The following is a 25,030-nucleotide window of genomic DNA, read 5'->3' as shown; positions in this document are numbered from 1 at the left end:
CCTTCGGAGGACTTGTATCGAAAACTACCTGGACGCACGTGCGTTAGAAAGAGCCGCTGTTATCGACGGGATAGAAGAAGAGGGGGTTGAGCACGGTGTGGCCTCAGTGCGTGCCATGTCTACTATTGTCAACGATGGACATGATACTGAAGAGGAGATCGTCGCCAACGTGGTAGACCCTAACACGGCGCAACCCCAAGTCGCCCATGTCGGTATTGGCGTGGTCGCCGGTGCCTCTCCAGAGGCCACTATGCGAGAGGAGCCTGGATCAAGCTCGGCACAAGTACCCTCTCCGCAGCCATTGCCGGTGTCCATTGGCCTTTCGGCAGCTTCACGCCCTCGACATGACCGTCACCGTGTCCGATTCGTCCTTTCTTCATCTTCATCAGCATCGAGGGCGACGGCCAGCCCCAATCCTCCACCGTTGGGGACCGTTCGCCACGTCCTGCGCGATGCCAGACCGGACCAGGTACACTCTACACTTGAGAAGTGGCCTGATTTTAACGGCGTGCACTGTCCTTGTATTGCCTCGCCACCATCTACATCGCCGCCGTCAATTACGTGGGCTCCCACCAGCGAGGTGTCGCGGTTCTCGTGGACGTCATCCGACGACTCGCCCGAGGGGGAGAGCCACGAAGAAACCAGCGCGGGAGAGAAAACAGGCGTCGACGCAGAAGACCTGGAGCGACTCCGTCCTGTCCCTCACCTGCCGGTATTCCAGCGCACACGCCAGGATTGCCGGCACGCCAGCTGGAAAGCCACGCAGAGGAGGAAGTTGACGAAGCGCCGCCGACCACCCGTTCAGGAGGCGCGGGGGACTTCCACCGCAATCGGCGTCGACATAACGTCGACTGCCACTGCCACGACGAGCGGTGCCCAGAGCACCTCCGTCGAATGCCCCAAGGCGGGGGTTGCGAGCAGCGGGAGTGCCACAATCAGCGCCTTCAAAAAGGCCAGCGCAAAGACCAAGAATCTCTGGAAGAAGACGGTGCAAAAGATCAAGGCGATCTGCAAGAAGAAGAATTGAGGAGGCGGACTCGGTGGCTGCCCGCTCCTACCCCGCGGCCAGAGCGATTCTCAGGAGTTTCATTCAAGTCGAACCGGCTTGAATCGCCAGCCTTCAGACAGAAACCTTCACTCCTGTTCGAAAGGCAAGGACAAATCAGAAAAGGGGGACAGGAAGGGAAACCCCAAGGAAAAAGCGTTTGACACGACGATATGAACGAAGCTGACGACGATAAATGCGATGTTCTGTACGACTATTACCACGACGACACGATGTGATACCACCGCCCCGAGGTCTTGACGACAGCGTTTCCACCAAGTTTCTTCTTGAAGGCGATAATGGATGACGGATTATGGATTTGTTTGGGCCGGTCTATTGACTTGTATTTGCTGCAATGGCTTTCGCCGAACGGAATATATCCAAACGACTGCATGCTCGGGTCGGGCAATGTTGCATGGGATTGGATATTCACGACATGCACTGGTTGGGAAAAAAGCAGATTCTCCAAGTGCTGGGTTCTGCCATGTCTGGTAATTACGGCGATCTGGGGTTAATAATAGGTTGTACAGGGCCTCCGGGATTGGGGCAACATCATAGCGATTCTTGTATGGAAACTTCGGACCACGAAAGCTTGTGGAATGTTGGAAGAACTTGTATGGAGAGGAAAGCCTGCAAGATGTGGAAGACGTGCTCAATGCAGTCCAGTTTTAATTGGAATGTATGGATGGAGCGAGATAGAAGATGTCGTTGGCAACGGCATCGACATGATACCCTTGTACAATAGGTATTCGCATTTGGTATAGGTAGCACCAAAATGCAAACTCAGAAAGAATGACACTCCACATTAGAGTCAACACCCGAAAGAGTCGCTGAGGCAGCTTGAGAATCTGGCTGACACGTACACGGATATGACGGTGTCGATGGTTGCGCCAGCATGTTCCTCAATACCACACAGATATTGGAGCAATCCCAAGTGCCAGCAAATGCGGTAATTGATCCCACGAGGGTCTTCACGAGTGACGCAGGACTCCGTGCTTCTACGCACATCATGGTTAGGATTGTCAGTCTTAATCGGCCACTTGCCACGTTCGCCAGCCGAAGTCTGCGAAGGTTGTCTAGAGACCTGTAGCTTTTCAACGCATCCGAAACTGCGGCAGCCAGTCCGTATTGGGACGGGATATTCTGGCTCTTGAGGCACGTTTCTTCTCTTTTCGGGATTGATGTGCAACCGGAGTATTGGAACGACCAAAGAAGTCCTTTGAGTTTGCTCCAAAGTATGGAGTACCTGCATTTCAGTTAAATCTAAGCACCTGCACCCTGACATCAGCGTGCAGCATGCAGTTGCATTAGGGTTCGAAGTGTATATCCAATGAATTTTTAAAGGTCCGCCCCCGGAAAAAGATCATCCATCAGTAGCTTTCTGGAGAAGGTTCGCAACGGTTGGGACGTTGACGCCATGTTTGAAGGAAGACCGAAGCCTGAAGTGGTGGACGAAAGGAAGCGTACACTGGTGGTAGGAGTGGACGATTAGTCGACCTCGTAGGAGGAATCGTTTGGGGGCGAGGATGTCTCCGATCTCCAAGAATGCTGATACAGGCGAGAGGGACAACAGAGTCTGGAGGGATGACTGGCCAGTAAAGCTGAATGGAGCCAACTGCCGGGGACTGGCACCATCTTTGTTCAACGTTGTGTGGATTTGATAACTCAAAGCCTGGCGTGAGTGGCTGCAACGCCATGCAATTTCCCCTCCACCAAGGAATCCACTGCATCACCAACACCATCGAATCTTGACTTCAGACCATCCTCAAACGAACTGCCCATTCTGCCGCAAGTCTGGCAAGGTTTCGGAGTCTCGGTTAGAGACTCAAGCAGGCGTTTTGCTGGCAACTGTACTGGCTGGAGGCGCAACAGAGGAGGGACAGAGGGGGTCGAGGTGATGCCCGCGGGTGGCTTGCCGAACCTACACAGCAGATGCTCCTTTCCGGCTCATAGCAGTCGTACTCCTCTCAAGCAGTTGTGCCTGCCCAACACTCAGAGAAAACGAGAAGATTGTTTTTGTTTCAAAGACAGAAGCGCAACCAGGGAGAAGTGGGAGGCATGAGACTGCAGGAGCAGAGGTCGAGATGAAGCGAGTCCCGCGAAATTGCAAAGTGAGAGGAACAGGGCAAGCGCTTCAATTAGCCGGGAGCCACCTGGAGCCACCTGGAGCCACCAGGGCCATGCAGCCCTTCAGGTGTGAGCTGGCGCGAGAGGCTGGTCCTGGTCCAGCTTTAGGGCCCTGGGCTTTACCTGGCCCGGCTAGCTGCCCCGGCTGTTGTCCTCGGTGTGCCGATCAACGAGAACGCTTTGGTGGCAGCGATCGCCCCGGCCACGCTGCACAACCCACCCGTCGCTGCGTGGCTAGGTGGTAGGCAAGTCCGTTAGCAGGTCGCAGTTGCACCAGTTGCATGTGCCCAACTACTGGCAAGTTGCGTGTTTTCGCCGTGGCAGGGACGCTGCTCTGCCGGGCTCTGCAGTAGCCGCTGGGCCCCAGGAGCCCTTGAGTCCCCAATCACGGCTGCGTGCTCTGCCAGTTCCTCCCGATCTCTTACCTCTTCCACACTCTCTCCATCTGCATCTTCTCACCTTGCTTTTGTTTTGCCTCCAATCCGCTCCCAGGGTCTCTCTTTATCCGGAGCTTTTTCGACAGACCTCTGACCAACAGTCGCTCGTTTCGCTGTCCTTCTCTTCTGCGTCATTCGACACTTTTGGAATACACGGCTTCTTTCAGTTGCAACGCTTTGTTGTCCCTCTTCCACCGCTCCACTCGTGACTCGAATCTGTCACGGCCTGTCAAAGCTCGACGGCCTCGCTTCCGGCTTCCAGCTTCCAGCTTCCAGCACCCTCGCCGAGCCTTCAGTTTTGTAGCCTGGCAGAGGGGGGCCCGATCGCGACAACAGCCAGAGCGCTTGTGGGAAGAATGATGAGTTCAGCATGAGCTGGAGCTCGAAAGAGGTGGTTACATTTTGGATATTCGCATTGGGAAGCTTCAGTTGCCCAATCCATTCACCCACGGTTGACGGACCATCTCCCCCAAGAGCATGAAGAAACCTCGTTCCTTGGGCGCATTGGCCCTTTTCGCTCCCGGTGTGTTTGCGCAGAGCTGCATATCGCTGGCTGGTTCGACGACGTGTCCTGCTTTCAACTCTTCTTCAATATCGACAGACCCTACTTTGGTTGCCTTATAGTGAGTGACCCTTGTTTTCTTCGGCCCCAGGATGAGAGGCCCTAACGCGATTCCAGTCCCTTCCTTGCTTTTGTCACGTCGACCGAGAGCTTCGATACCCAATTAAGTCAATATGTGGATGAGCAATATGTACAGACAAAATACGTCAATATCTTTGGTTGTGACAATGTCAATCTGGGTAACACATCCAGCTATTACGCCCGTTATACGACCAGCTTTCTCTGCAATGGCATCATCCAGAACTCAAGGACGCCCTGCGGTCTATCCACCGCCGACTCCGAACCGCTGTGCGCCGATTCCTGTGCCGAATTGGCGCTGAGCGAGGAACAAATCGTTTCGAGCGACCTATGCACGGGTCGCAACAACGACTATGCTGACGAACTCAGAGCTGACTTCACCAACTGTGCTTTGCCTGCCAATTCTATTAGTGGCAGCTGTATCACAGGGGAGTCGAACGAACCTGACAACTGTGGGTTCGGCGGCAATTTGATGGGTCTGTGTAGCTTCTGTCGCTCAAGCACCGTCAATGGGACAGACTCCTGCTGCTTGACTTCCAACGCCACCGGCCGATGCCAGGATGTTACGCTTCCTGTATTCTCCACCATTTCCAACCTCTTCTCCTCTACCACCAGCCCGACTTCTTCACCTACCTCGAGCCCAACCGCTGCCGCTAGCCATGGAGGCGGTGGTTTAAGTGGCGGAGCGATTGCTGGAATCGTTGTCGGCTCTGTGCTGGGATTTCTCCTCCTACTTGCCGTAATCATTCTGTGCTTCATATGTCTGCGTCGCAGACGCGGCGAAAGCAAAGCAGGCAGTGTTCTCAACCAACCGTCACCTCAAAGGAAGGGTGTGGTGTCTGCTTCATACAATCAACCCATGTCGCAGCAAGGATATGAGGTCTTGCCAGGCGGACGGGTCGCTCGCATGTCCGCACTGCAGGATGACCAACCAGGCGTTGGACCTACAGTCGGACCACGCAATTACACCTCTCATACAGACCCATACGGCGACAGTCCCGAATCGCGCGAAAAGGCGCTGGGGGCAGTTGGCGCGATGAAAGCTAACGGCTCTCCGGGCAGCGATTCACAACATGGATCATCTCCCGGCGACTTCTCATCCCCAGAAGGAGTTGCCAGTGGTCAATCAGAGCAGTTGCCGTTCTTCAAGGATTATTACTCTAACGACGATATTCATCCTGGAGATAAAGTCTCGGTGTTATGGGCATATCAACCTCGAGCAGGAGACGAGTTTGAACTGGAACGTGGTGACATGTTGAAAGTAGTCGGCATCTGGGATGACGGCTGGGCAACGGGAGTGCGGATCAATGACCGGGCGGAAGACTACGATGGCAAGCATAAGGTGCAGCGAGACAGCGGTGTGTCGAATGGTTCCACCACTCGAGAAGAATCTCCTACTCCGCCGGGCGAGATCAAGGCCTTCCCTCTGGTCTGTGTTTGCCTACCGGAAGCCTGGAAGAAGACGGTAGAAGGCGATACATCTACCGAAAGCGGCTCAGGCGGTGCTCCACCGATATAAGAAAATCGGCCCAGTGTCCAAATCATGCTGATTTTACGACGACATGCAGTTAGCAAGGGCGTTTTCGGGATGGTGGCTCACGGTCCGACGAAAACTACAGTACCCAATAATCCAGTAATATGTCACACAAAAAGCACACTTCCAGGAGTCGGCGTCGACTTGGATCGCAGAACAAGGCCTTGTCAGCAGCGCTTTTGCTCGGTACCGAGTTGGATCTTTGTTGGTTATGCGTTATCGATGTTGTTGTTGTTACCTTCTATGCCTTCAGTTGATACCCATTGTGTATAGCCCTCTACCAGCTTGGAGTACTTTATGCTCGATGCTCGATGTCCAGTGCTCAATGTTGACGTCGCATGGTGATGAGCAAGCGCGTTGGTCTAGTGAAAAGCTTTCTGGCGTCGTTGTGATTCCATATTCGGTGTGCTTGGTGAACGGGACGGGGAGGACCGCATTTGGGGGGGCTTGGAACCGAACCTACAGATGAGAGGAGACAGCATGAAAGCGACAACTCTATCGGACAGGCTTACTGGCAAAAGAAAAACAGCCTAGCCAGCACTCGAGGACTGAGGGATAGGGTAGGGTAGGGCAGAGTTCCAAGCACTCGGGCGGTCAGGAGTGAGCCATGAATACAGACAGATGAGAGAGAGAAAGAGCATTTATATCAAAAGACCTGCTGTGATTGGCATTTTGTCCTCTGATGTGATACCGGAGCAGGTCGTGAACTTGTGATTTGGGGGATTATTGATCGCATTGGTCCGTTGCCAGATATCATTCTCAACGGGTATTCATCGCCCTGCGTGTTCGTATGCCCTCGTGCCGTACGCCAGTCTGCCTGTCGTGCGCCCCCTAAATACATAATGAAGAGTGCTAACACAACACAACCCTCTGTGCTGTTGGTCCGTGTTCGTGGGATGCTGGAATTTCCCCGAACGCCTTTATCCGTCCCGTATTACCTCAATGCCAACCCATTATCCCCCAACCTGCCATGCCATGCCATGCCATGCTGAATCCCAAGGCCCCCCTTTCCCAAGAAACCCCAAAAAGGATGAACCACTAACGCCGGGTAGAGGCAGAAAAGTGAGGATCAAGATCCCAACGGATTCGGCCTCGAGAACCTGACGCCTCAGGACAGGACGCCTCCTCCTCCAAGAACGCCTTGCCTTCTTTCCCTTTAATCTCCCCTCCCATGTATCCTCGAAAAAAAGATCATCTGGTGGTATCGTAGACAGTGAAACAAACCCAATGCGTGGCGTGACTCTTCTCGTTCTCGTTCTTGAAACAAACAGGTTCCATTCAAGCAGCGACGATGACGCCGTTGCGACAGACCGTCCCGGGCGCGACGGGGCCCATCTCCACGAGTCCGCCCTGGTCGCACAGGTAAAACGCCCTGTCGCCGTTGCAGAACAGCGCGCCGTTGGGGGTGCACGGGCCGTCGTTTTCGCGGATGATTTGGCCGTTGACGCACGTCGTGCCGAGGGCCACGGAGCCCATGAAGATGTACGTCGTTCCGGTGTCGGTGCCGACGCACTGCGAGAAGCTAGAGGGGGTGTTGCACGCGAATGTCCCGGGGACGCAGGGGAGGGGGAGGGAGGTGGGAGAAGTGGTGGTGGTGGTGGTGGTGGTGCTGCTGGTGACGAGGCGTATTAAAGTCGTAAATGTCGTTGGTCGAGTAACGCTTGTCGTCAACGTGGAGAAAGTGCTGGTCGTTCTTCTGGTGGTCGAGGTCGTGCGAGTCGTCATCGTAGTCATGAAGTCTATCGCAAAATCATCTGTCGTCGTAGTCGGTCTCATCGTGGTGAGTGTCGTTGGGGTCGTGGTCGTGGTCGTGGTCGTCATCATCGAGGAAGTCGTCGAATCATCAAGGTTATATAGCGCGACGCTTGAAACGTTAGTAAGCCGGATCCCGGTTCCCGAAGGAAGAGGGGAGGTAACAGTTGAGCTGTTGGTTAGTGGGAAGGGGGCAAGGGAGGTTGAGGTTGTGGTCAGAGCGGCAGAAGTAGTCGTGGAATTGGCAAGATTGTCCACCACGCTTCCTGTCCCGTTGACATACAGGACCCCAGTCCCCAAGAGAACTGGAGAGGAAGTGGTTGACGCGTTGGTCAACGGGAAGGGAGCGAGAGTGGTCGAAGAAGTCGTGAGAAAAAAGGCAGCTGTGTCGGGCGCGAATGTGGTGGTGGTGGTGGTGGTGGTGGTGGTGGCGGCAGATGTCGAGGATGCAGGATCCGGGGTTGTCGTTTCAGTCAATGAAGATGAAGTAGTCTGACTTGTAAACGTTGTTGTCAATGAGGGAAAATCCAAGCTGCTAGACGTCGTGGTTGTCGTGAGAGTTCCAGTGGTAGTCGAAGCAACAGCGTCCTCAATAATAAACCCCGGACCTGGATCGGGAACGATGGCATCCTGACCATAGACAACATCGTTACCGGGATCTGGAAAGACCACCTCTTGTCGCTCGATGGTCTGGCAGCCGTTGCCAACGTTGCACACGAACATATTCGGTAGGCGGTCGAATTGAGAGGCCTGTCGTCTGTAAGGGGAGCTTCGTCGATGCCGTCCGCTCGAGCCACCGACAATCTGGACTCTCGCACACCCTTGATACATCTCTCGATCTCCGACAAGATTGAACCAAGACCACGAAAAGAGCGCCGAATCGGACGAAGGCGCAAAGCTCGGGATCGTGAAGTTGTAGGTGTGTGTCAGAGGGCATCCGCCTATCATGGATTTGATGACTTTGAACGTAGCTCCGTTGTCGTACGACAGCGATAGTTGACAAGACCCTCCGTCATGTTCGACCGTCCCATTCAACCACATGTCGTAGGTGCCGCCGGCTAGGTAAGTCGCTTTGGTCACATAGCCATCTGTGTCGTTCTCGTAATTCTTGCATGGAAAGTTAGAACCGTCAGCAAACAGCGGAGCCACCATATTATAATCTTTCTCATCAACGGGGACATCGGGATCCAGGGGACTCCGTAGGGGGTATGGCCAACTCAACTGCATATGGGCTTGAGTGCAGAGAGGCAGCCATAACATGGAGAGGGCAAGGGAAGTGTGTAGAAAGCGAGACATTGTGTTCCCGATCTGAGAACTAGCAAAGGGGTGAAACCTCAGGAGGGGGAGAAGGATGGACGATCTAGGCCAAGAGCCTGTATCGATGCAAGAGGGAGGAGGGACAAGAGAATGAGCACACGGATAGCAGCGTCGCTTGAGATCAATGGATTTGGATGGTCAGGGGGTTGAAGGAAGCGACCGAACTTGATCAAGGGACGGTTGTGATTTTGCGGTTGTGAGCGACGTAACGTTTCCCTTATGTATATTTCAAACGTGCCCACATATACCTCGACATTGCCACACCAAGTAATGCTGTTTCTCATCGATTTCTTGAGATGGCGTACTAAATGCTGGACAAAGCTCGATGACATGCCGCTCTGGACCCAGCGTCCAAGCGCGACAAGCTAAAAGGGAATAGAGGAGACTCAAGCGTGGCCTGGGAAGTCACCACAAAGAATGTTGTCGATCCCCTGCCCCAGCGTGACAGTCATCCGGCCCAGGAAAGGCCAGAGCGCTTGATGCTTGGGCTCCATGCTCGATGCTAGCATGAATTGCAGAGAAACCCCCGAATGACCCCCGCAATCGTTGTTATGGCGACGAGGTCGCCTATCGCAAGCCACCAAAAGCCTATCGACGATCGGCTCGAGCCTCATACAAACTCAAGAAATCCGGGGCAATGCGAACAATATTAATTTAGGTTTCTGTGGGCTGAAGCGCCAATTTGGACTATTCCCTGGTAGGGATGTCGATCGGATTCTGTTTGTCAATAAATTGTTCCAGTCTGCTGTGGATAATCTGTTGTGCTGCTGATCGCAGAATGCAGTTCACCTTTTCTGATACAATTCGGCTTGCTTCGACCAAGTACCATTCATCTGGCAAAGATGGTCGTCCATTCTCTTGGTCTTTTCGGTGTTGCGGCTCCAGTAACCCATGATGCCGGCTTTGCGAAGAAGGTCCACGTCGCAATCAAGTTGAACTTCAGAAGAGGCCATGTCCCTATTAAATTCAACCGCGAAGGATAATGCAGGAGTGACATACACAATGCTCCAACGCCGCAGGTTCCCCACCGTTGCTGTCACAACTCGACGCGTCTGGCTGTCGTTGTTATGGTGTCCAAACATCTCATCTCAGCGCAAATTCGAATCTTCCGGGTGGAGGAGGCAAATACTCCAATTCGGCATGCATTGTCTTCCAGATCGAGTCGCCTTTTCCCACTCGGCCCATTTTACGCGCATCTCCTTCCGTTCTTGATGGTCGATGGTGTGACCAGTCCAGGTCGTGTCCCGACCAGCACTCAACAGCGGGCCGAGCCAGCGATACACAACAATAATGAGCCAGACTTGTCGTCTCCCAGAGGCATCGGGTGAAAGACTTTCGCGAGCTTGAAACATAAACTGTGTTTTGCAGCCTCGAGTAAAGCAGGTCCCCTTACACTTCGCGCCAGCCCGGCTGTCTCCAAACTCTCGCTTTGACTCATTGATACAAGGTGGGCCCTTGACTCCTGGTGGGAGGCGTTGGGTATTAATGCATGCTCTGCAGAACTTGCTGAGGATGTAGGGATCACCGAGCTTCAAATGAGGGCAAAGTCGGAAGTCGAGCCCTTGCAGAGCACTGGAAACATCCTTGACCTGGAACACTTCTTTGTACATGCCACTACCACCGCTTGTTCTTGTGTTATACAGAGGCGATGGTGCTTGGAGGAGGGCGACTTTGGAAATTAAAAGAGACTCGGCCTTGGGGTTCTCTAGGTCCATTACTGAGGTGCCTTTTTCCGGTCGGTCGGCAACAGACCTGTTGCGAATAGAGTTTCTGCACCTCGAACATGGCTCTAGTGTTTCAACTCGGAATGGCGATTCCACCCCGGCCTTGATGTTGCGGATCGTCTTCTGGTAACCAAGGTGACGATGCGGACATAGCCAGACCTGTCTACAATCTCGCAAAGTAGATTCCCGTTTGATCTCTGACGTAGGGAAAGTCGACCGGAGATGGAGCATCTGACACTTGCCGCACACCAGCTTATCCAGTTCAGTCGGGTCCTGATCTCGTTCAGTCATGCACAGGAAATCAAACAGCTCTTTCCCAGTCAAGACAAATGATGGCGTGCTGTAAAGATGAAAGAACCTCGAGCAAGTATGACGGAGGGCGACCTCGCTACTGGGGTTCAAGTACAGCTGAAGGAACATCAGGAGCTCCGTGGGCAGTGCAAGAAAGCCCGACTCGACATTGTTGAAGACTGTCCGCTCGGACCATCTGGTCCCCACCGAGGGGGTCTGTTGGCGAGGCGCTCGTTCGATAATGGCCGTTTCCGGAGAGAAAGCTAGCTTAGCCACGAGCTGTTCGTCGGAGGGTGTCAAGGACAACGCTTTGCTGGGCCATGGCTGCAAATTGTCCTGATCTTCTGCCACGACTTCGACGGGGTCAGGTGCCGACTTGGTTCGCGAAAGCTTTCTGCGGAAACTGGCAATAACTGGCATTGTGTAGTCGTGTGATGAGCCGAGATATCGGCTGTAAGAAATGCGGAGTCGTATCTTCCAAGGCGGACAAGAACGACAAGCACACAATCAAGCAACCAGGCAAGCAACTCTTAGACAGCCATCATAAATCATGGAAGTGGTGCGATGGGCGTTGGCCAAGCCGTAGAATCAACGGTTGGAGGAGGACATGAACCGATGCTGACTCTCCAGCACAGTAGGAGATGTTCTCTGCCATCTCAGGAGGATGAGGAGGAGTTCTCAGTTCGCCCTTGGGCGGATAAAGGGTTCCATGATTCGGTGGCGGAGCACATTGACACTGTTTCCCGCAGGACAAATCAGAATAGCCGTTTGCCACTGGGATGGAGAAGCTACCTAGGTAGCGAGGAGGTCATCAGCCGTTCCACCCAAGCCTGTCCGTTTATTGATCCCTGCAGCGGGCGAGACCCTTTGAGATGGCTCGATGGATCGATGGGTGCAGGAAAGAGGTTTAGGTGTGCGCCACTTTGCCATGAGGAACAGGCCATTTATTGGCAGTGATCCAGAGAGACGGAGTCTTGTCTTTTCGCCTACCGAGATGGTCCTCAAGCGACGCGGATATGGGTGTGACAATTTGATCTCGAATGTCGCGTGTAGGTACCAGGCGCAGGTGCGCGAGGTGCATGCACGACACCGAAAAGTCATGACGTCGTGACCAGAGAATTGGCTGGCCACCACAACGCTGCGGCCTGCAAGGGGAATTATGCATCGTGGCTATTTTTCTTCCTTGTAGTCAAGCTCATAGACTTCAGAGATACATCGCATGGTCAGTCTTTCATCTCCTCCGCGTTTGTTTCGAAGAGGTATCAACCGTCGACTGCTCGCTCTCAGAGGCCATACTGCCCCGGCAACTACATTCCATGCCCGCCATAGTTCTTCGCTAAGAGCTTTGCCATCGCCACTCAATGCGATGCCCAAACGAAAGAGATCAACCAATGTCGCTTTCGTGGCTTCTGGCATATCGGCTCCTGCATCAACTCGACGGACTAGTTCCCGAAGAGCCTCCGCTGCCACCCCTGCCACGATTGACACTAACCCAGACACAAATGACCGTATCGAGGATGGCCTGGATGCTCTCCGCGCTTCGCCAGATGCAGAGAAGCCTGAATCTGACATTGTGGCAAGCAAGAAAGCAAAGATCAAAGCAGAAGCTGAGGGCGAAGATGCTAGGACACCTCCAAGATCAAGCGCCCACGCCAAAGCTGCGCCGAAGAGAGGGGACAGGCTAGACCGAGAAGATCCTGAAGCTGAAGGAGATGAGGAAGCCAACCCCGAAGAGCTGAAGGAAGCCTTGTCCCGGCCACCTCCAGTAAATAGCTCGTACCTCCCATTGCCCTGGAAGGGCCGGTTGGGTTACGCCTGTCTAAATACCTACCTCCGCGCCGCGAACCCACCAGTCTTCTCGTCACGGACATGTCGCATCGCTTCAATACTCGAGCACCGCCATCCGCTGAAAGATCCTACGCTGCCAGAACATCCCACCAAAAATCGTCCAGACAAGGATCAGCCGGCGGACATGGCTCGGGGGCAAGAGTATGTGGAAGCACTGGGTCGTGCCAATGCGCGGGATATTGTCAAGATGTTGCGCTGGAACGACCGATACGGCATCAAGTTCCTCCGCCTGTCGTCTGAAATGTTTCCATTTGCCAGCCACGACGTCTACGGGTACAAGCTTGCTCCGTTTGCTTCAGAGGCGCTTGCAGAAGCGGGTCGCGTGGCTGCTGAGCTCGGTCACCGCCTGACGACACACCCGGGTCAATTTACGCAATTAGGCTCACCACGAAAGGAGGTGATACGAGCCTCACTCCGCGATCTTGACTACCATTGCGAGATGCTCGACCTTCTGAGGTTGCCGCCGCAGCTGAATCGAGACGCCGTGATGATCTTGCACATGGGTGGAGTCTTTGGCGACAAGGCTGCCACAATCGCTCGATTCAAGGAGAATTACGTCAAGTTACCACAAGGGATCAAAAACCGTCTGGTTCTCGAGAATGACGATGTCAGCTACAGCGTGCATGATCTCCTGCCGGTGTGTGAAGAGCTCAACATTCCGCTTGTTCTGGATTTCCACCATCACAACATTGTCTTTGATGCAGACAAGTTGCGCGAAGGTACATTGGACATCATGAGCTTATATGACAGGATCACAGCTACATGGACCAAAAAGGGCATCACGCAAAAAATGCACTACTCAGAGCCTGTCCCATCGGCAATTACCGCACGACAGCGGCGGAAGCATAACCCGCGGCCTGCCACACTTCCGCCCTGTCCGCCGGATATGGATCTGATGATCGAAGCCAAGGACAAAGAACAAGCCGTCTTCGAACTGATGCGCACCTTCAAGTTACCTGGGTTCGACACCTTCAATGACATCACACCGTATGTACGCAACGACGAAAATAAGGCGTGGAAACCTCCGAAGAAGAAGAAAAGTCCGCGAAAGAAGCGCCAGACCAAGGAAGACGGGGGAGAATTGGTCGAAAATGATGACGATGAGGATGCTGGTGGGGAAGCCCAGCCGCCGCCTCTGATCCCAGAATGCGAGGTCAGCTTGGGTGGTCCCGAGGGGCGAGTCTACTGGCCGCCGGGTATGGAAGAATGGTTGCGTCCAAAGAAAAGAGAGGTAAAGCCTCGAGACCCAGCAAAGGCAAAGACGACAGCGGAGCGAGCGGCATTAAGAAGAGCAGAGAAAGCTGCCTGGCAGGCTGCAAGGGAAGCGTCCGCAGAGGCAGAGACACCCGCGTCGACAGCCAAGTCAGTTCCTTCTGAGGTGGTCGACATGGACGAGATTCCTGGAGCAACAAAGCCCAATTCTACCAAATCAGAGAGCGTGTATAACATGGCCAAGACGAAAAAGCAGAAACCGGTCCGGGCACCTCGTGCAGGTGACGGCGTGAAGAATAAGAAGAGTGCCACTCGGGCCGTGTTGACACCCAGTACGAGCGACCAAGCCTCTACTCTCGACGGCGAAGAGGAGAACGAGGAAGAGCAAGACCTCGAGATGCCGGATCTTACAGATGCAGAGGAGGCCGTTCCAGCTGTTAAAGTCAGCCGGAGAGCACCAACGCGGACTTTGAGCGGAAGGCGAGCTAAGAGGAAGGCTGTAAGTTATGCAGAGGGTGACGACGACGACGATGACGATTGAGGGTTCCTGGAATATTTCTTGTCGGAGTGTGAGAGACGAAGAGGATCTATGCATGTGAAGCCAGATGATGGCCTGTAATATTATGTACCTGCTGCCACTATTTTGACCGAGAATTTATTCGACAGGCGAAGATTCGGTGACCAATCCAGGAGGTTTTTTCTTCTCGCCAATTTCTTGAGATGTCTTCGCAGTTGGGACACCCTGCCAATGGTCGAGCTGGAGTTGAGAGAAGCCATAGAATGCTTCATGGCTTTGGGGTACAGCAGTCGGTAGAGGACATCTCCTATCATAAATTAATCGACGACCAGAGGCGTGGGCGTGGCACGACGCAGTTCGGGGCATCGAAACCCGAAGCGCAGAAGAGCCGTGTTCTGGCAAAAGAAGGGTGACACGTCCTCGTATCTGTAGATATGTATACCTAGTAGGTACCTAGCAGCAGGACCTAGGTAGGTAGGTAAGAAAGAGGGCCATCCGTCTCCGATGAGCGGCGGTGCATTCTTGGCCTCGGCCAGCTCGGGAGAGTCGCCGGTTGTGTTGCGTTGTGTTGTGTTGTGTTGTTCTGGGTGTGTTGAGCGAGTGGGGGGAGGGGCACCGAGAGGGGGAGGGGGAGGCTTGTCGTGGGGGTTCGAACAGTGCGATTTTCTCTCTGGTGCCTCGTACTCGCTACAGCATTTGTTTGTTGTAAGCAAGAGGGTTGAACTTACATCGGTGCTGTGGGCACTCTGGCTAGGTGCTAGACCGGACACCCCCCCCGGCAAGGCGAGAACGATGTCTGAATGAGGACATGATTCGCCGGAGCATTTCCTGCACCGTGTGTTTCTATCTTTCTCAACTGCCCATCCGCGGCGAGAGTATGGCCCAGTGCCTTTGCGGTGGGTGGGCTGAAAACACGTCCACTCGACCGTGTCACAGTTGATGAGCAGGTAAAGTACTAGGTAGCTAACATGTAAAGGAACTCACTTCCGTACGGTGTGCCTCATGGCTTGTCGATAACGTCACGATTCGTGGAATGATGGTTCTTGCGGATACCGCGTCTCGTTCTCCGTTGCATCATCCCATTCATTCATAGCCTATTTACCGACTTCCTCCCCCATGTCATCGGGCAACTCCCAATGACACTTTGCCCCGCGCGTTGCTTGTTTGCGTCTGGATAAATTCAAAAACTTTTTCTTAAAAAGAGCGAAAAAAGAGAAGGGACAGTCTTTATCCAAGCCCACCTTTTCTTCTCTTGCTGCTCCCGCGTTTCCTCTTCTTGTTGTTGCGCAACACGATCTTTGGAATACCCTACCTACCTTTCCTCCTCGAGTCGAACTTCTTACCACATTCTATCGGCAACCATGGGCTATCCCGATACCTTTGAAGGGTTCATGATCCAGGACCAGAAGAAATGGACCGACTTTCACAAACAAGAGGTAGGTAGATCGGGACCGCGAAAAGGCCCTCAGGAACCACACTGACTTGCGCCGCAGTTCAAACCCAAGAAGTTTGGTGACCACGACATTGATATCAAGATCGAGTGCTGTGGCGTCTGCGGGTCGGACGTCCATACCATCAACGGAGGCTGGGGAGAAGCACCACTGCCCATCTGTGTGGGCCATGAGGTCGTCGGCCACGCGGTCAAAGTCGGGGACGCTGTGAAGACTGTCAAGGTTGGCGACCGTGTGGGTGTCGGGGCTCAGATCTGGGCTTGCCTCAAATGTCCCCAGTGCAAGAGTGACAACGAGAACTACTGCCCCCATTCGGTCGACACATATGGCGCTCCGTACCCAAAAGAGGTCGATCCAGACGAGACCATCTCCCAGGGAGGTTACTCCTCTCACATTCGCGCCCACGAGTACTTCGTCTTCCCCATCCCCGACGCCATCCCCTCACACTTCGCTGCTCCCATGCTTTGTGCGGGACTGACGACTTGGAGTCCACTCGTGAGGGCGGGCATCGGTCCAGGCAAGAAGGTGGCCGTGGTGGGCTTGGGAGGCCTGGGCCACTTTGGAGTCATGTGGGCGAACGCCCTGGGCGCCGAGGTCACAGTCATCTCGCATTCCCCGAGCAAAAAGGAGGATGCTCTCAAGCTGGGCGCCAAAGAGTTTGTGACAAATACCGAGAAGGGGTGGGCAGATAAATACGCCTTCGCCTTCGACTTCGTGCTCAATACCGCCGACATGACCCACACTTTTGACCTGAAGGAATATTTGTCGCTTTGCAAGGTCAATGCCACATTCCATCAAGTGGGTCTGCCGGACGAGGCCCTGCCGCCGATCAAAGCACAGCTGTTTATGAGCAACGGCAGCTCCATTGGCGCCAGCCATATCGGAAACAGACCCGAGGCTTTGGCCATGTTGAAACTCGCAGCCGAAAAGAAGCTCTTCCCCATGGTCGAGACCGTGCCAATCTCTGAGAAAGGATGCGCGGAGGTGGTATCTCGCGTTGCAGCGAACAAGATTCGATACCGATTCACATTGACAGATTACGACAAGGCATTTGGAGCTCGCGATTGAGGAGACTTGCAGCAGAGAAAAAGGGATCCCCAACAGCCATCGAGAAGCTAGTTGGGAACTCCGCGCCCGGAGACTAGCAGGAACCTATCGAGAAGTGCGGAGGTGCGGTCTTGCTGGTTAGCTGTCAATCGTCAGTCGTCAGTGCATGTGCGAATCAGGCGAAGCCACCGGATCCAGAAATTGCTTGTCAAGAAGCAGGATATTCTCATTTCTGTTGCTGTCTTGCCAATTAGGCTCGAGGCGGAGCTTGGTCGAGCAAAGCAACGCGTTTCCGTCTTATTTAGATAGCGCGCATGGGTATCTGAGACCTGAAAGATTATCAATTTTGGCCGATCCACGCCAGTACCATGTTCCCATGAGCTCCGTTGTTGATTGGTATTTGGTGTTGTTCATGAAAACCGTTGGTGCCGTTAGAGAAAGGTGATGAGCTGCATGCGGTCTGTAGGAATGTTGCGTAGCCCGTCTGTGACTGGCTGACGCGCCGTCAACGAGTGCGAATCCGAGGAGGCGGTAAAGGCAACTGAGTGGTCCGGTCAGTGCGTCAAGGTGTCAGTTTATCGGGCGGCGCGAAGTCCCCTGCCCCCAGACCCAGCCTCGGCAGGCTCCCCCGTCTGCGCTCGGACCTTTCAAGCTTGCCCTATCTTTTAACGTGCTTCTTTGGCGGGTAAATGTGCGTGATGTGTAACTGCTGCCTTTCGACAAGAAGGTTTCCCCTACCCCCAGTTCCCCAGGAAAAGGCCCCTATCGAATATTCTCCCGCCTCTTTGCCAGTCTGCAGCACTCCTATTGAAAAGCGTCCCACTGTGGTCTGGAAGTGCCGAGGTGGTACGCCTGGACGGGCCTGGTCGAAATGGAGGACCGGAAAGGGCAAAGGTTCGGACACATTGGGAGCGCAGGAAAGCGAAAAAAGCAGTGTTCGTAGGCGTCGATCTGGTGGTTCGCTTCGCTTCTAGCCAAGGGAAAACCCAACCAGCTGCAGCTCCCGCCCAGTCGACCTAACAAGCAGGACATTTGGTGGCGGCTGATCCCCCAAGGAGAGAGGCCCAGCACAGGCGCCTGGTCCACCTCCCGACCTTAGAGCATCGATGGGTAAAAGCCATCCGCCAGATCAGGGCCCTCAACGGCTGGGACTGCGGGTGGAGATAGGCACCTAAGAGGAACAAGAAATAACTGGCAGCGAGCTCCAACATCTCCGTCTGTGCAAGCTGCCAACCAACCCCCCATTACTATCCCGCAACTTTCCACCCGTCTGGCCCTATCGATGACATCCAGTGCAATCTAGGTGCAATCCTGCCTCTGATGACATTATAAACTTTGCGCACACCCTCCTCGCCGCGTTCCCCTGCGGTCTCGATCAAGCTGCAATCAAAAGCTCCCTGGAAGCATCTGTCCCGCCCATTTCGAGCCACCTGTCTGCTGTTGGATTGACTTCGCACCCGGTAACGTGGAGGAATCATGACAATATAACATCGAGCCGCTGGTGAAAAGGTGGTCCCCGAGTGCCTGCGGACACCCGCTGTCATCCTTGCTCCCCCCCGGCTGTTCGGACCTTAGGAATCGCACCCGTCGATCTCTGTCCCGTCGTTTCTGCACCTTCCAAACAGTCGGCTTCCAGTATTTGGTTCCAGGCCGGGAACCCGTCCTCACTGCGTCGGTGTCTATTATGTGTGGTGGAGAGCACACGGGATCTAGTCGAGAGCTATACATGAGCGGGAGACAAATCTACTGCTGCGGCTGGCGGAATGATCTTCTGATATCAATATGGAGAGCGGTTTGAAGAAGTTATGGACTCGGCGGAAAAGTAAAGGGAATGATGCGAGACAAGATGGATTTAGCAGCCTGAGGAAGAGCCAGAGCACAGAGCACGCCCTCCGATCAGTCACAGCAAGCCCCCGGTCAAACCACACTAGGACCGCTTCGACAGACGCTCAATACAAGCCGAGTGTCAGCAACAGAGTCCAGTCGGCGTTGGCCGGAGCTGCTGCAAGACCCTCAACATCTTGGTCACGACCTGGCACAGATGGGAGTGGCAGTTTAATGAATGCTGTCAATCTCGCAGCCGACGCCGTGGCCAAAGCCGACCAAGACTATCAATACCCTGCGGACAGATACCTGAAAGACCAGGTCCGACCCAAAACCCCTCGCTATGTTGACATTTTCTCCCTCGCGAACTCCAATAGCCCAGGCTCGAGACCTGGTTACAATGAGGACGTGGCTGAACGGAACCTGGATTTGGCTCGAGTCGCTCTCGAAGGTACCCACCAGTATGTACCTTTATCGACATTCCAAGAAGAAGTCGCCGCCAGGAATGCATATCCCAGTCTCCCTGGAAGCGGTAGTGTTGATAGCTCTCCGTCTGTCCGTCAAAACGGTTTTCATGGCAGCCAGTCGACTGGTCCGAGGAGAGGGATATCTAGCCCAGTGAGCAGTCAGCCGCGTTCGCCTCAAAAACCCGGGGAGCGCCCTTTCTCCAGGCATACTCAGAATATACATAGTTCGATTGGGTCACATTCTCGACAACAGAGTGATCGATCTTGGGACTCCCAGGCGCAGTTGCACGAATTGCCGGCTTCGAGACATAGTATCGAGGACCCTCGCCAGGCGCACGCACTCTCGAGCCCAACGACAACACTGGCGAGCAGTTCTCGCGACCCTATGCTGGCAGCCAGCCACCCAAGTGGAGTTTCCGGAGAATTTCATCCTTCTGTCTTTCCCAATGGCGCTCTCGGCAGCTATCAACTGTCAGCCTCGGAAGTGACACAAGTGAAGTCAAATGAACCATCCCAGATGCACCGGCAGGGAGCTGTTACATCTCCGGACCACTCAACAGATTCCCAAGGCTACAGTCATTCAGTTCGGTCGCCCTCGAATTTGAGCAACGCATCTTCCGTGAAGCGAACAATCAACCTGCCTAATCGAACAATTATGGACTTGACCGGCAACGATTCAGAAGTGTTCTCTGAAGGCTCTCCTCCGTCAAACTACAGCTCTTCTCCTATCCTGGAGCACGCCAAGATTGATACGGTGCAGAAAGAACAGGGAGCCGCCATGTCTGGGCCCTCCACTGGACATGGGATGACTGACAACAGTCTGACACAAACAACAGCCCGTCCACCTATTGGGATAGAACAGGCAGCTGCTGTTGACGCTCCACCATCACATCAACAACAGGCAGAGGCTCGTTCAGAACTTCCCAGGCCCCAAGATCCTCCTCCTCGTTCTGATTTTGCTATCGGCTTTTCACCTATAACTACTATTGTATCCGCATCGCCACGAGCAAGCGTTGTTTTGGAAGCACCAAGTACCTCCGACCAGACAGTGCAAACCCATATCAACCCTGAATCTGTCGACATGCAAAACAAACAGAACGAAACCATGGTGGCTTTACAATCTAAACAGCTTGCACAGCAAAACGAACGCGCTCCTGATCAACCTTCAGAAAACAGTGTTAAAGAAGCTGAGAAACAAGCATCAAGATCAGACAAAGGGAGTGGAAACGGAACTATCCCTGGAGACCAGAGTGGAAAGCCCGTCGACCGTGTGGTACAAGAGGCACCGGCAATTCCATCATTCGAGCCTGACAGTGATCTCGATCCGTTACCATCGCCTCGTGGCTACATTCACATGGCTCCAGAAAGTCTAAACGCGACTGGATTGGGTGATCCGGTTCGTCCTTCCAGCGTGAGCACTAGGGAATTTGCAAGCACCCCTGCCAGATCTATGCTGACAAGTGTTCCCGAAGAAGTAGAAGTCAAGAGCAACGGTCACGCAAAGACGCCAGGAGAGCCTGTGACGGAAACATGGCCAAAAAGCAGTAATCTGTATATTGACACTGACCTATCCAAGGAGCGACTTTACTCCACTCCCGGGTACCAGTCGACTTTTGACGAGAGAGAATATGCCCAAAAGCAAGCCGAAGCTCGCGCAGCCCTCATTCGACTTCAGTATAGTTTGAATGAAAATTTTCTCACCCAACCACCTCCTGCGCCAAACTCGCCGTCAACCAGATACAGTCCATCGAAACACGCCTATTCCTTCAGCGACGGGAGACCAGCCGCGCCGTCCTCTATCTTTTCACAGGTCAGACACTCCTCACCCACCCCGACAGATGCGATGGGCGAGGCTGACAGCCGGTTTGGGGATGGTAGAATGGAGACATCTTATCATCGTTTGACGACGGAGTCGCAGGAAAAGGAGGGTGAAAAGGTTCGGAGAAAGAAATCAGCCCGTAGTGCCGCCAAATCCGAAGCGACTCGTGGGAAAGGAATGCAAAGAGTGGAATCTGAACTCAACGGGCCTGGTCCGTCCATCGTCAATGACCTGGAGAGTCCAAAGCAGCCCTTCCACCTGCCGCCTCCTCTTCACCTCAACGGCTATCCTCTGCATCATCATTTGCCATACCAGCCACCAAGCCCAGGCGAGGTTTCTCTGTCAAACTTCCCAATACCTGTGTCCTCTCCTCGTCAATCAGTCATGCGACCGTCCGTGGCTGAGGACGTGGAGAGGCAACAAACCCCGACCCCGACCCCAGCTCCAACGCAGCAGGCCGCGCATCCGCAACAGCGTCCCCCTAGTGCTGCTGGAATGAAAGAACGCATCTTGCGCCGCCAGGCCAGCCAACGAAGTCAGGCAAGCGGCAGCTCAGCGTTTAGTATTCCTTTTCATATGATCCCCGATCGATCAAGCAGCAGACGAGACCGATCGGTAATGGAGACCGACGAATGAAGCCTCGGGATTTTCTATTTGTCGATGATGCTCTGGTGCGCGGGTTGAGCTTTGGGTATGGGATTTTGGATCGTTTTGACTTGTTTATTTCACTCCCCCCCCCCCCCCCCGGTTCCCAGCAATCTTTTGGCAAGCGACTTAGGAGGATGGATTCAAGAAAAGTTGTTCTTGTTTGGCCATGTATCAACGACCTGTGACGAAACCTGAGATATCGATCTACCAAATCTATATAATACATATATATATCCTCCCCCTTCCTGGAACGGCCTGTGGCTAGGCTGCCTCTGTGGAAGAAGAGGGAGCTTTTCTACGTTGAAAGATCCTGCGGTTGTCAACACTCGACTCGTTATTCGTGGGTTCCTGGTGCTCGTCCCCGTCCAAGCTACCCGTTGGTTTTTGTCGTTCTTATTGGAAATGAACCGCCTGCGACATGTCCAAGCTCCTTCTCTAGCCTTGGATACTTCGCGTAGCGGTATAGACTGCCGCTGTTCCAGCGCAAGGGCGACTTTTTCGGTGTCCCTGTACAATACCTGGGCATACGCTGAGCCATGACGATGAGTTCTACTATAGTTCCCAGTCTAAAAGGTTGGAAGGCACAACATACTCGACGAGGAGATTGCTGTATTAGTTGAAGCGGGTTGCGAGTTCCAGGTCGAGAAATGAGGTATCTCTCTCTCCCTCTCACTCACATATACACACAAATACATCTATCTATGTGACTTGAAGTTTCCCTTCTTTTGTCTATCGTCCGGGTTCATGACACCGAGAATTGTCCTGCCAAAGATGCGTCACGTCATCCAACCACTCGGCCCGAGCACAATGCGTATGTTTGATCATCCCCTTCTGCTTCTTGACTGCAGGTGGTGTCTCATTTGTGCCGAGTACGTATCATACACGCTCTCCCCCTCGGCCGCTTTTTCTTTTACAGTCCCCAAACCCTCATCCAGCCTTCCTGGGATTTGACCCAGCCTCTCTCGCGCGTGCGCCCGCCTTCGACGCCCCTGCTGCTCTCGACGACCTCGTCCTCGCCCGGCAGGCGGAGCCACTCGTCCACGCAGTCGGGGATTTCCTCCTTCACGTGGCTCACCACGACGAGGGCTTGGGAGGGCGTGAGGCCCGGGAACCGGACGTTCTCGCCTCGTGCGTCGGAGACGCGGGTCTCGGACGCAGCAGTGGACGCGCGTCGCGAGCCTGGGCTTGATGCCTCTCGTGCCGTGGTTCTGCCCGGTGGTGCCCTCTGCTCGCCGAATTCCAGCCACGACATGGCCTTGTCCCGCGCGTCTGCGGACAGGCCCGAGAAGGCTTCGTCCAGGATGACAATATCCGGCTGCTTGATGAGTGCGCGGAGGAAGAGGAGGAGTCGCTGTGCGGAGAACGGGAGCGCGCCGAACCTGTGGCCTTCTTTGTCGGTCGCCCAGCTCAGATCGGATCCGGAATCAGCCCCCGGGGCGTCGGCCGTGTCTTGTCGAAGCTCTGGCTCCCACCAGGCGAGAAACAAATCCACCAACTCGTTTCGGTCCGCGTTGAGATTCGGCTTCCCGGCGTACGTCTCCGCCCATGCACTCTCGAGCACTCTCCTGACCGTCAGGTGCTTGGGGAAGAACTGATGGATTTCGGGGGACGAGTGCCCGATTCGACTCTGGATTTCCCACAGGCTGAGCCCCGGGACTCCCCGCTCCGGGTCGGGCAGTCTTGAGCGACCGAAGAACTTGATCGGCAGGGAGTAGGACTGCGGGTGGTCGGAAGTCAAGAGTGAGAGGAGTGTGGTTTTGCCGGAACCGTTGGGCCCGAGGAGCGCAAGACGGGTTCCCTGATAGACTGTCATGTTCAGTCCCGGAGTGCTGTGGCCAGGCTGTGGGGGAGGATGGCCAAGGACAGTTTTAGACCCGTATTGGACGATGATGGACGTGAGTTCGATAAGAGGGTCACCGAGTTGTCTGTCTCTGTCGCCAGGCAAGGATAGAGAAGTCTCTTCTTGCTCTTGGGAGGATCCCCGTGGCTCCAGGGTAGGCTTGGAGGGTAGCGTGGGAATAGCAGTGACGGCACGTCTAAGTAGCTTGCTGAGTGCTTGCCGGCCACGCTTCTCTGGCTCTGTTCCGTTCTTGAGAGGACGGTCATCCCCTTCTTGACCTTGCAGCGTAGGACTTGAATCCTCGAGCATTTCTGGATGTCTTGATATGCCTGTCTCGCTTAGGACATCTCCTGTGACGCCAGCCAGTGGCAAGCCATATTCACTGGTGATTTGGTCGACAACCTTCTGGTCCGCAGTCGAGAGCTTGGATGCAGAAACCAAATTCACCCACCTACGTACATCGGATAACACTTTTGACTTTTCACCCATCAACGCCACGCTGTGGTTATGCCCAAGCACAACTAGGTGGGTTATCCAATCTGGTATTGGGTCTTGAGGGCGGAGTCCGAGCATCAGAAGCGGACTCGACTGATATGCCAGCTTCTTCAACATGGGCGACAAAGTAACCAGCGTAGGAGGATCAAGGCCCATGAAGGGTTCATCGAGCAAGAGAAGTAGGGGTCTCCCGAGCAATGCCTTGGCAATCCTGGCTCGTCTTGTTTGCCCATTGCTGAGGTTGCTGACCGGCATGCTTGTCAATTTCTCCAACCGTAAGTCCGAGAGAACTTTGTCCAGGTCGTGGCTGTCAACGCCGCCATCCGGGGCTTTTTGTCCGGGATTGAGTTCGGTGTCGCCCTTGAGATATTGCAGGACCGTCCAATCTGTTTCCTCTCGTCGGCTCTCATAGCGAGCACTGAGGTATGCGCCTCTTACTCCTCCCGATCCGCCAGCCAGCTGTCCCTTGCCGCTGTTGAAGCCCACATACTGAATTGCACGAGATGGGACGCGAAGGCGGTGGTCCTTCCGGTCATCGATGTAGGCGGAGGCCAAGTAAGGGTAGGACCTGGCATTAGGCGGCAAACAAATGTGCGAACCTCTTAGGATCTCGAGAAACGTTGCGCCGTCTGATGCGCTGATGACGGCCCAATGCTCACTTTTCCTTTCGACAGGCTGGCCTTTGTCGTGGACCGTCGCAGGCAGCTCGAAGGTCAGGTTCGGGAACAGAGGTGGGTTGGAAGAAGCGTCATGGCGATCGGCCGATGGATGTTCCTTGTAGAACGTCCCGTTGTGAATCTGAATGAGATTGAGTCGGCCACATTTCAAGGATTGCCGGAAGAGGCAGATAGCTGACCTTCGCATTTCCGTCGCATGGCTCTTTTGTATTTGGCAGAGCTGGATTCGAGAGTTTATGACTCGCGAGATCGGAGAATCTAGTTTCTAGAGTTGCTCCCGCATCTCCAATTTTCGGAGGGAGACCCGGACTCAATGGG

The 25,030-nt window shown here is 54.3% G+C and overlaps 7 protein-coding genes across 10 annotated transcripts; 4 read left to right on the top strand and 3 right to left on the bottom strand.

The window, feature by feature from the left end:
- Positions 1 to 3,582: 3,582 nt before the first annotated feature.
- Positions 3,583 to 6,694, top strand: PV07_00786 (uncharacterized protein). Its single transcript, XM_016387266.1, has 2 exons — positions 3,583 to 4,232; positions 4,289 to 6,694. Exons 1-2 carry the CDS (start codon positions 4,087 to 4,089, stop codon positions 5,766 to 5,768), a joined length of 1,626 nt encoding a protein of 541 aa, XP_016254194.1. The 5' UTR covers positions 3,583 to 4,086; the 3' UTR covers positions 5,769 to 6,694.
- Positions 6,437 to 8,831, bottom strand: PV07_00785 (uncharacterized protein; the record flags this gene model as incomplete). The annotated part of the gene is made up of 1 exon (XM_016387265.1): positions 6,437 to 8,831. One exon carries the CDS (start codon positions 8,829 to 8,831, stop codon positions 7,062 to 7,064), a length of 1,770 nt encoding a protein of 589 aa, XP_016254193.1. The 3' UTR covers positions 6,437 to 7,061.
- A 1,109-nt stretch (positions 8,832 to 9,940) lies between these two features.
- On the bottom strand, positions 9,941 to 11,287 carry PV07_00784 (uncharacterized protein; the record flags this gene model as incomplete). Its single annotated transcript, XM_016387264.1, has 1 exon — positions 9,941 to 11,287. One exon carries the CDS (start codon positions 11,285 to 11,287, stop codon positions 9,941 to 9,943), a length of 1,347 nt encoding a protein of 448 aa, XP_016254192.1.
- Positions 11,288 to 11,859: 572 nt separating this feature from the next.
- On the top strand, positions 11,860 to 14,824 carry PV07_00783. Of its 2 annotated transcripts, XM_016387263.1 has the most exons (2): positions 11,860 to 12,089; positions 12,155 to 14,824. In XM_016387263.1, the coding sequence occupies exon 2, from the start codon at positions 12,234 to 12,236 to the stop codon at positions 14,466 to 14,468; it is 2,235 nt and encodes a 744-aa protein (XP_016254191.1). In that variant the 5' UTR covers positions 11,860 to 12,089; positions 12,155 to 12,233; the 3' UTR covers positions 14,469 to 14,824. The 2 variants fall into 2 exon arrangements, with proteins under 2 accessions (XP_016254191.1, XP_016254190.1); XM_016387262.1 differs by having other exon boundaries at positions 11,860 to 14,824.
- Positions 14,825 to 15,564: 740 nt separating this feature from the next.
- PV07_00782 (uncharacterized protein) lies at positions 15,565 to 17,317 on the top strand. The gene is made up of 2 exons (XM_016387261.1): positions 15,565 to 15,880; positions 15,938 to 17,317. The coding sequence occupies exons 1-2, from the start codon at positions 15,806 to 15,808 to the stop codon at positions 16,961 to 16,963; spliced, it is 1,101 nt and encodes a 366-aa protein (XP_016254189.1). The 5' UTR covers positions 15,565 to 15,805; the 3' UTR covers positions 16,964 to 17,317.
- An 851-nt stretch (positions 17,318 to 18,168) lies between these two features.
- On the top strand, positions 18,169 to 21,794 carry PV07_00781. 2 transcript variants are annotated; one of them, XM_016387260.1, is made up of 2 exons: positions 18,169 to 21,043; positions 21,112 to 21,794. In XM_016387260.1, the coding sequence occupies exons 1-2, from the start codon at positions 18,725 to 18,727 to the stop codon at positions 21,163 to 21,165; spliced, it is 2,373 nt and encodes a 790-aa protein (XP_016254188.1). In that variant the 5' UTR covers positions 18,169 to 18,724; the 3' UTR covers positions 21,166 to 21,794. The 2 variants fall into 2 exon arrangements, with proteins under 2 accessions (XP_016254188.1, XP_016254187.1); XM_016387259.1 differs by having other exon boundaries at positions 18,169 to 21,794.
- Positions 21,795 to 22,296: 502 nt separating this feature from the next.
- PV07_00780 lies at positions 22,297 to 24,983 on the bottom strand. Of its 2 annotated transcripts, XM_016387258.1 has the most exons (2): positions 24,892 to 24,983; positions 22,297 to 24,833 (listed from the first exon to the last, which is right to left on the bottom strand). In XM_016387258.1, exon 2 carries the CDS (start codon positions 24,288 to 24,290, stop codon positions 22,611 to 22,613), a length of 1,680 nt encoding a protein of 559 aa, XP_016254186.1. In that variant the 5' UTR covers positions 24,291 to 24,833; positions 24,892 to 24,983; the 3' UTR covers positions 22,297 to 22,610. The 2 variants fall into 2 exon arrangements, with proteins under 2 accessions (XP_016254186.1, XP_016254185.1); XM_016387257.1 differs by having other exon boundaries at positions 22,297 to 24,983.
- Positions 24,984 to 25,030: the final 47 nt, after the last annotated feature.

This window comes from Cladophialophora immunda (genome assembly GCF_000835495.1).
Source record: "Cladophialophora immunda strain CBS 83496 unplaced genomic scaffold supercont1.1, whole genome shotgun sequence".
In the NCBI taxonomy this organism is placed as follows: domain Eukaryota; kingdom Fungi; phylum Ascomycota; class Eurotiomycetes; order Chaetothyriales; family Herpotrichiellaceae; genus Cladophialophora; species Cladophialophora immunda.
The sequence above is the reverse complement of the archived record's forward strand: the minus strand, read 5'-3'. Positions and strand labels throughout refer to the sequence as shown.

What these genes read in the sequence shown, in the direction of transcription:
- PV07_00781 (XM_016387259.1), top strand. Translation starts at nt 18,725, where the DNA reads ATGGAGAGCGGTTTGAAGAAGTTATGGACTCGGCGGAAAAGTAAAGGG.
- PV07_00782 (XM_016387261.1), top strand. Translation starts at nt 15,806, where the DNA reads ATGGGCTATCCCGATACCTTTGAAGGGTTCATGATCCAGGACCAGAAG. An exon ending in CCGACTTTCACAAACAAGAG is followed by an intron (nt 15,881 to 15,937) that starts GTAGGTAGATCG and finishes CTTGCGCCGCAG; the next exon opens with TTCAAACCCAAGAAGTTTGG.
- PV07_00786 (XM_016387266.1), top strand. Translation starts at nt 4,087, where the DNA reads ATGAAGAAACCTCGTTCCTTGGGCGCATTGGCCCTTTTCGCTCCCGGT. An exon ending in CCTACTTTGGTTGCCTTATA is followed by an intron (nt 4,233 to 4,288) that starts GTGAGTGACCCT and finishes ACGCGATTCCAG; the next exon opens with TCCCTTCCTTGCTTTTGTCA.
- PV07_00783 (XM_016387262.1), top strand. Translation starts at nt 12,087, where the DNA reads ATGGTCAGTCTTTCATCTCCTCCGCGTTTGTTTCGAAGAGGTATCAAC.
- PV07_00780 (XM_016387257.1), bottom strand. Translation starts at nt 24,899, where the DNA reads ATGCGAAGGTCAGCTATCTGCCTCTTCCGGCAATCCTTGAAATGTGGC.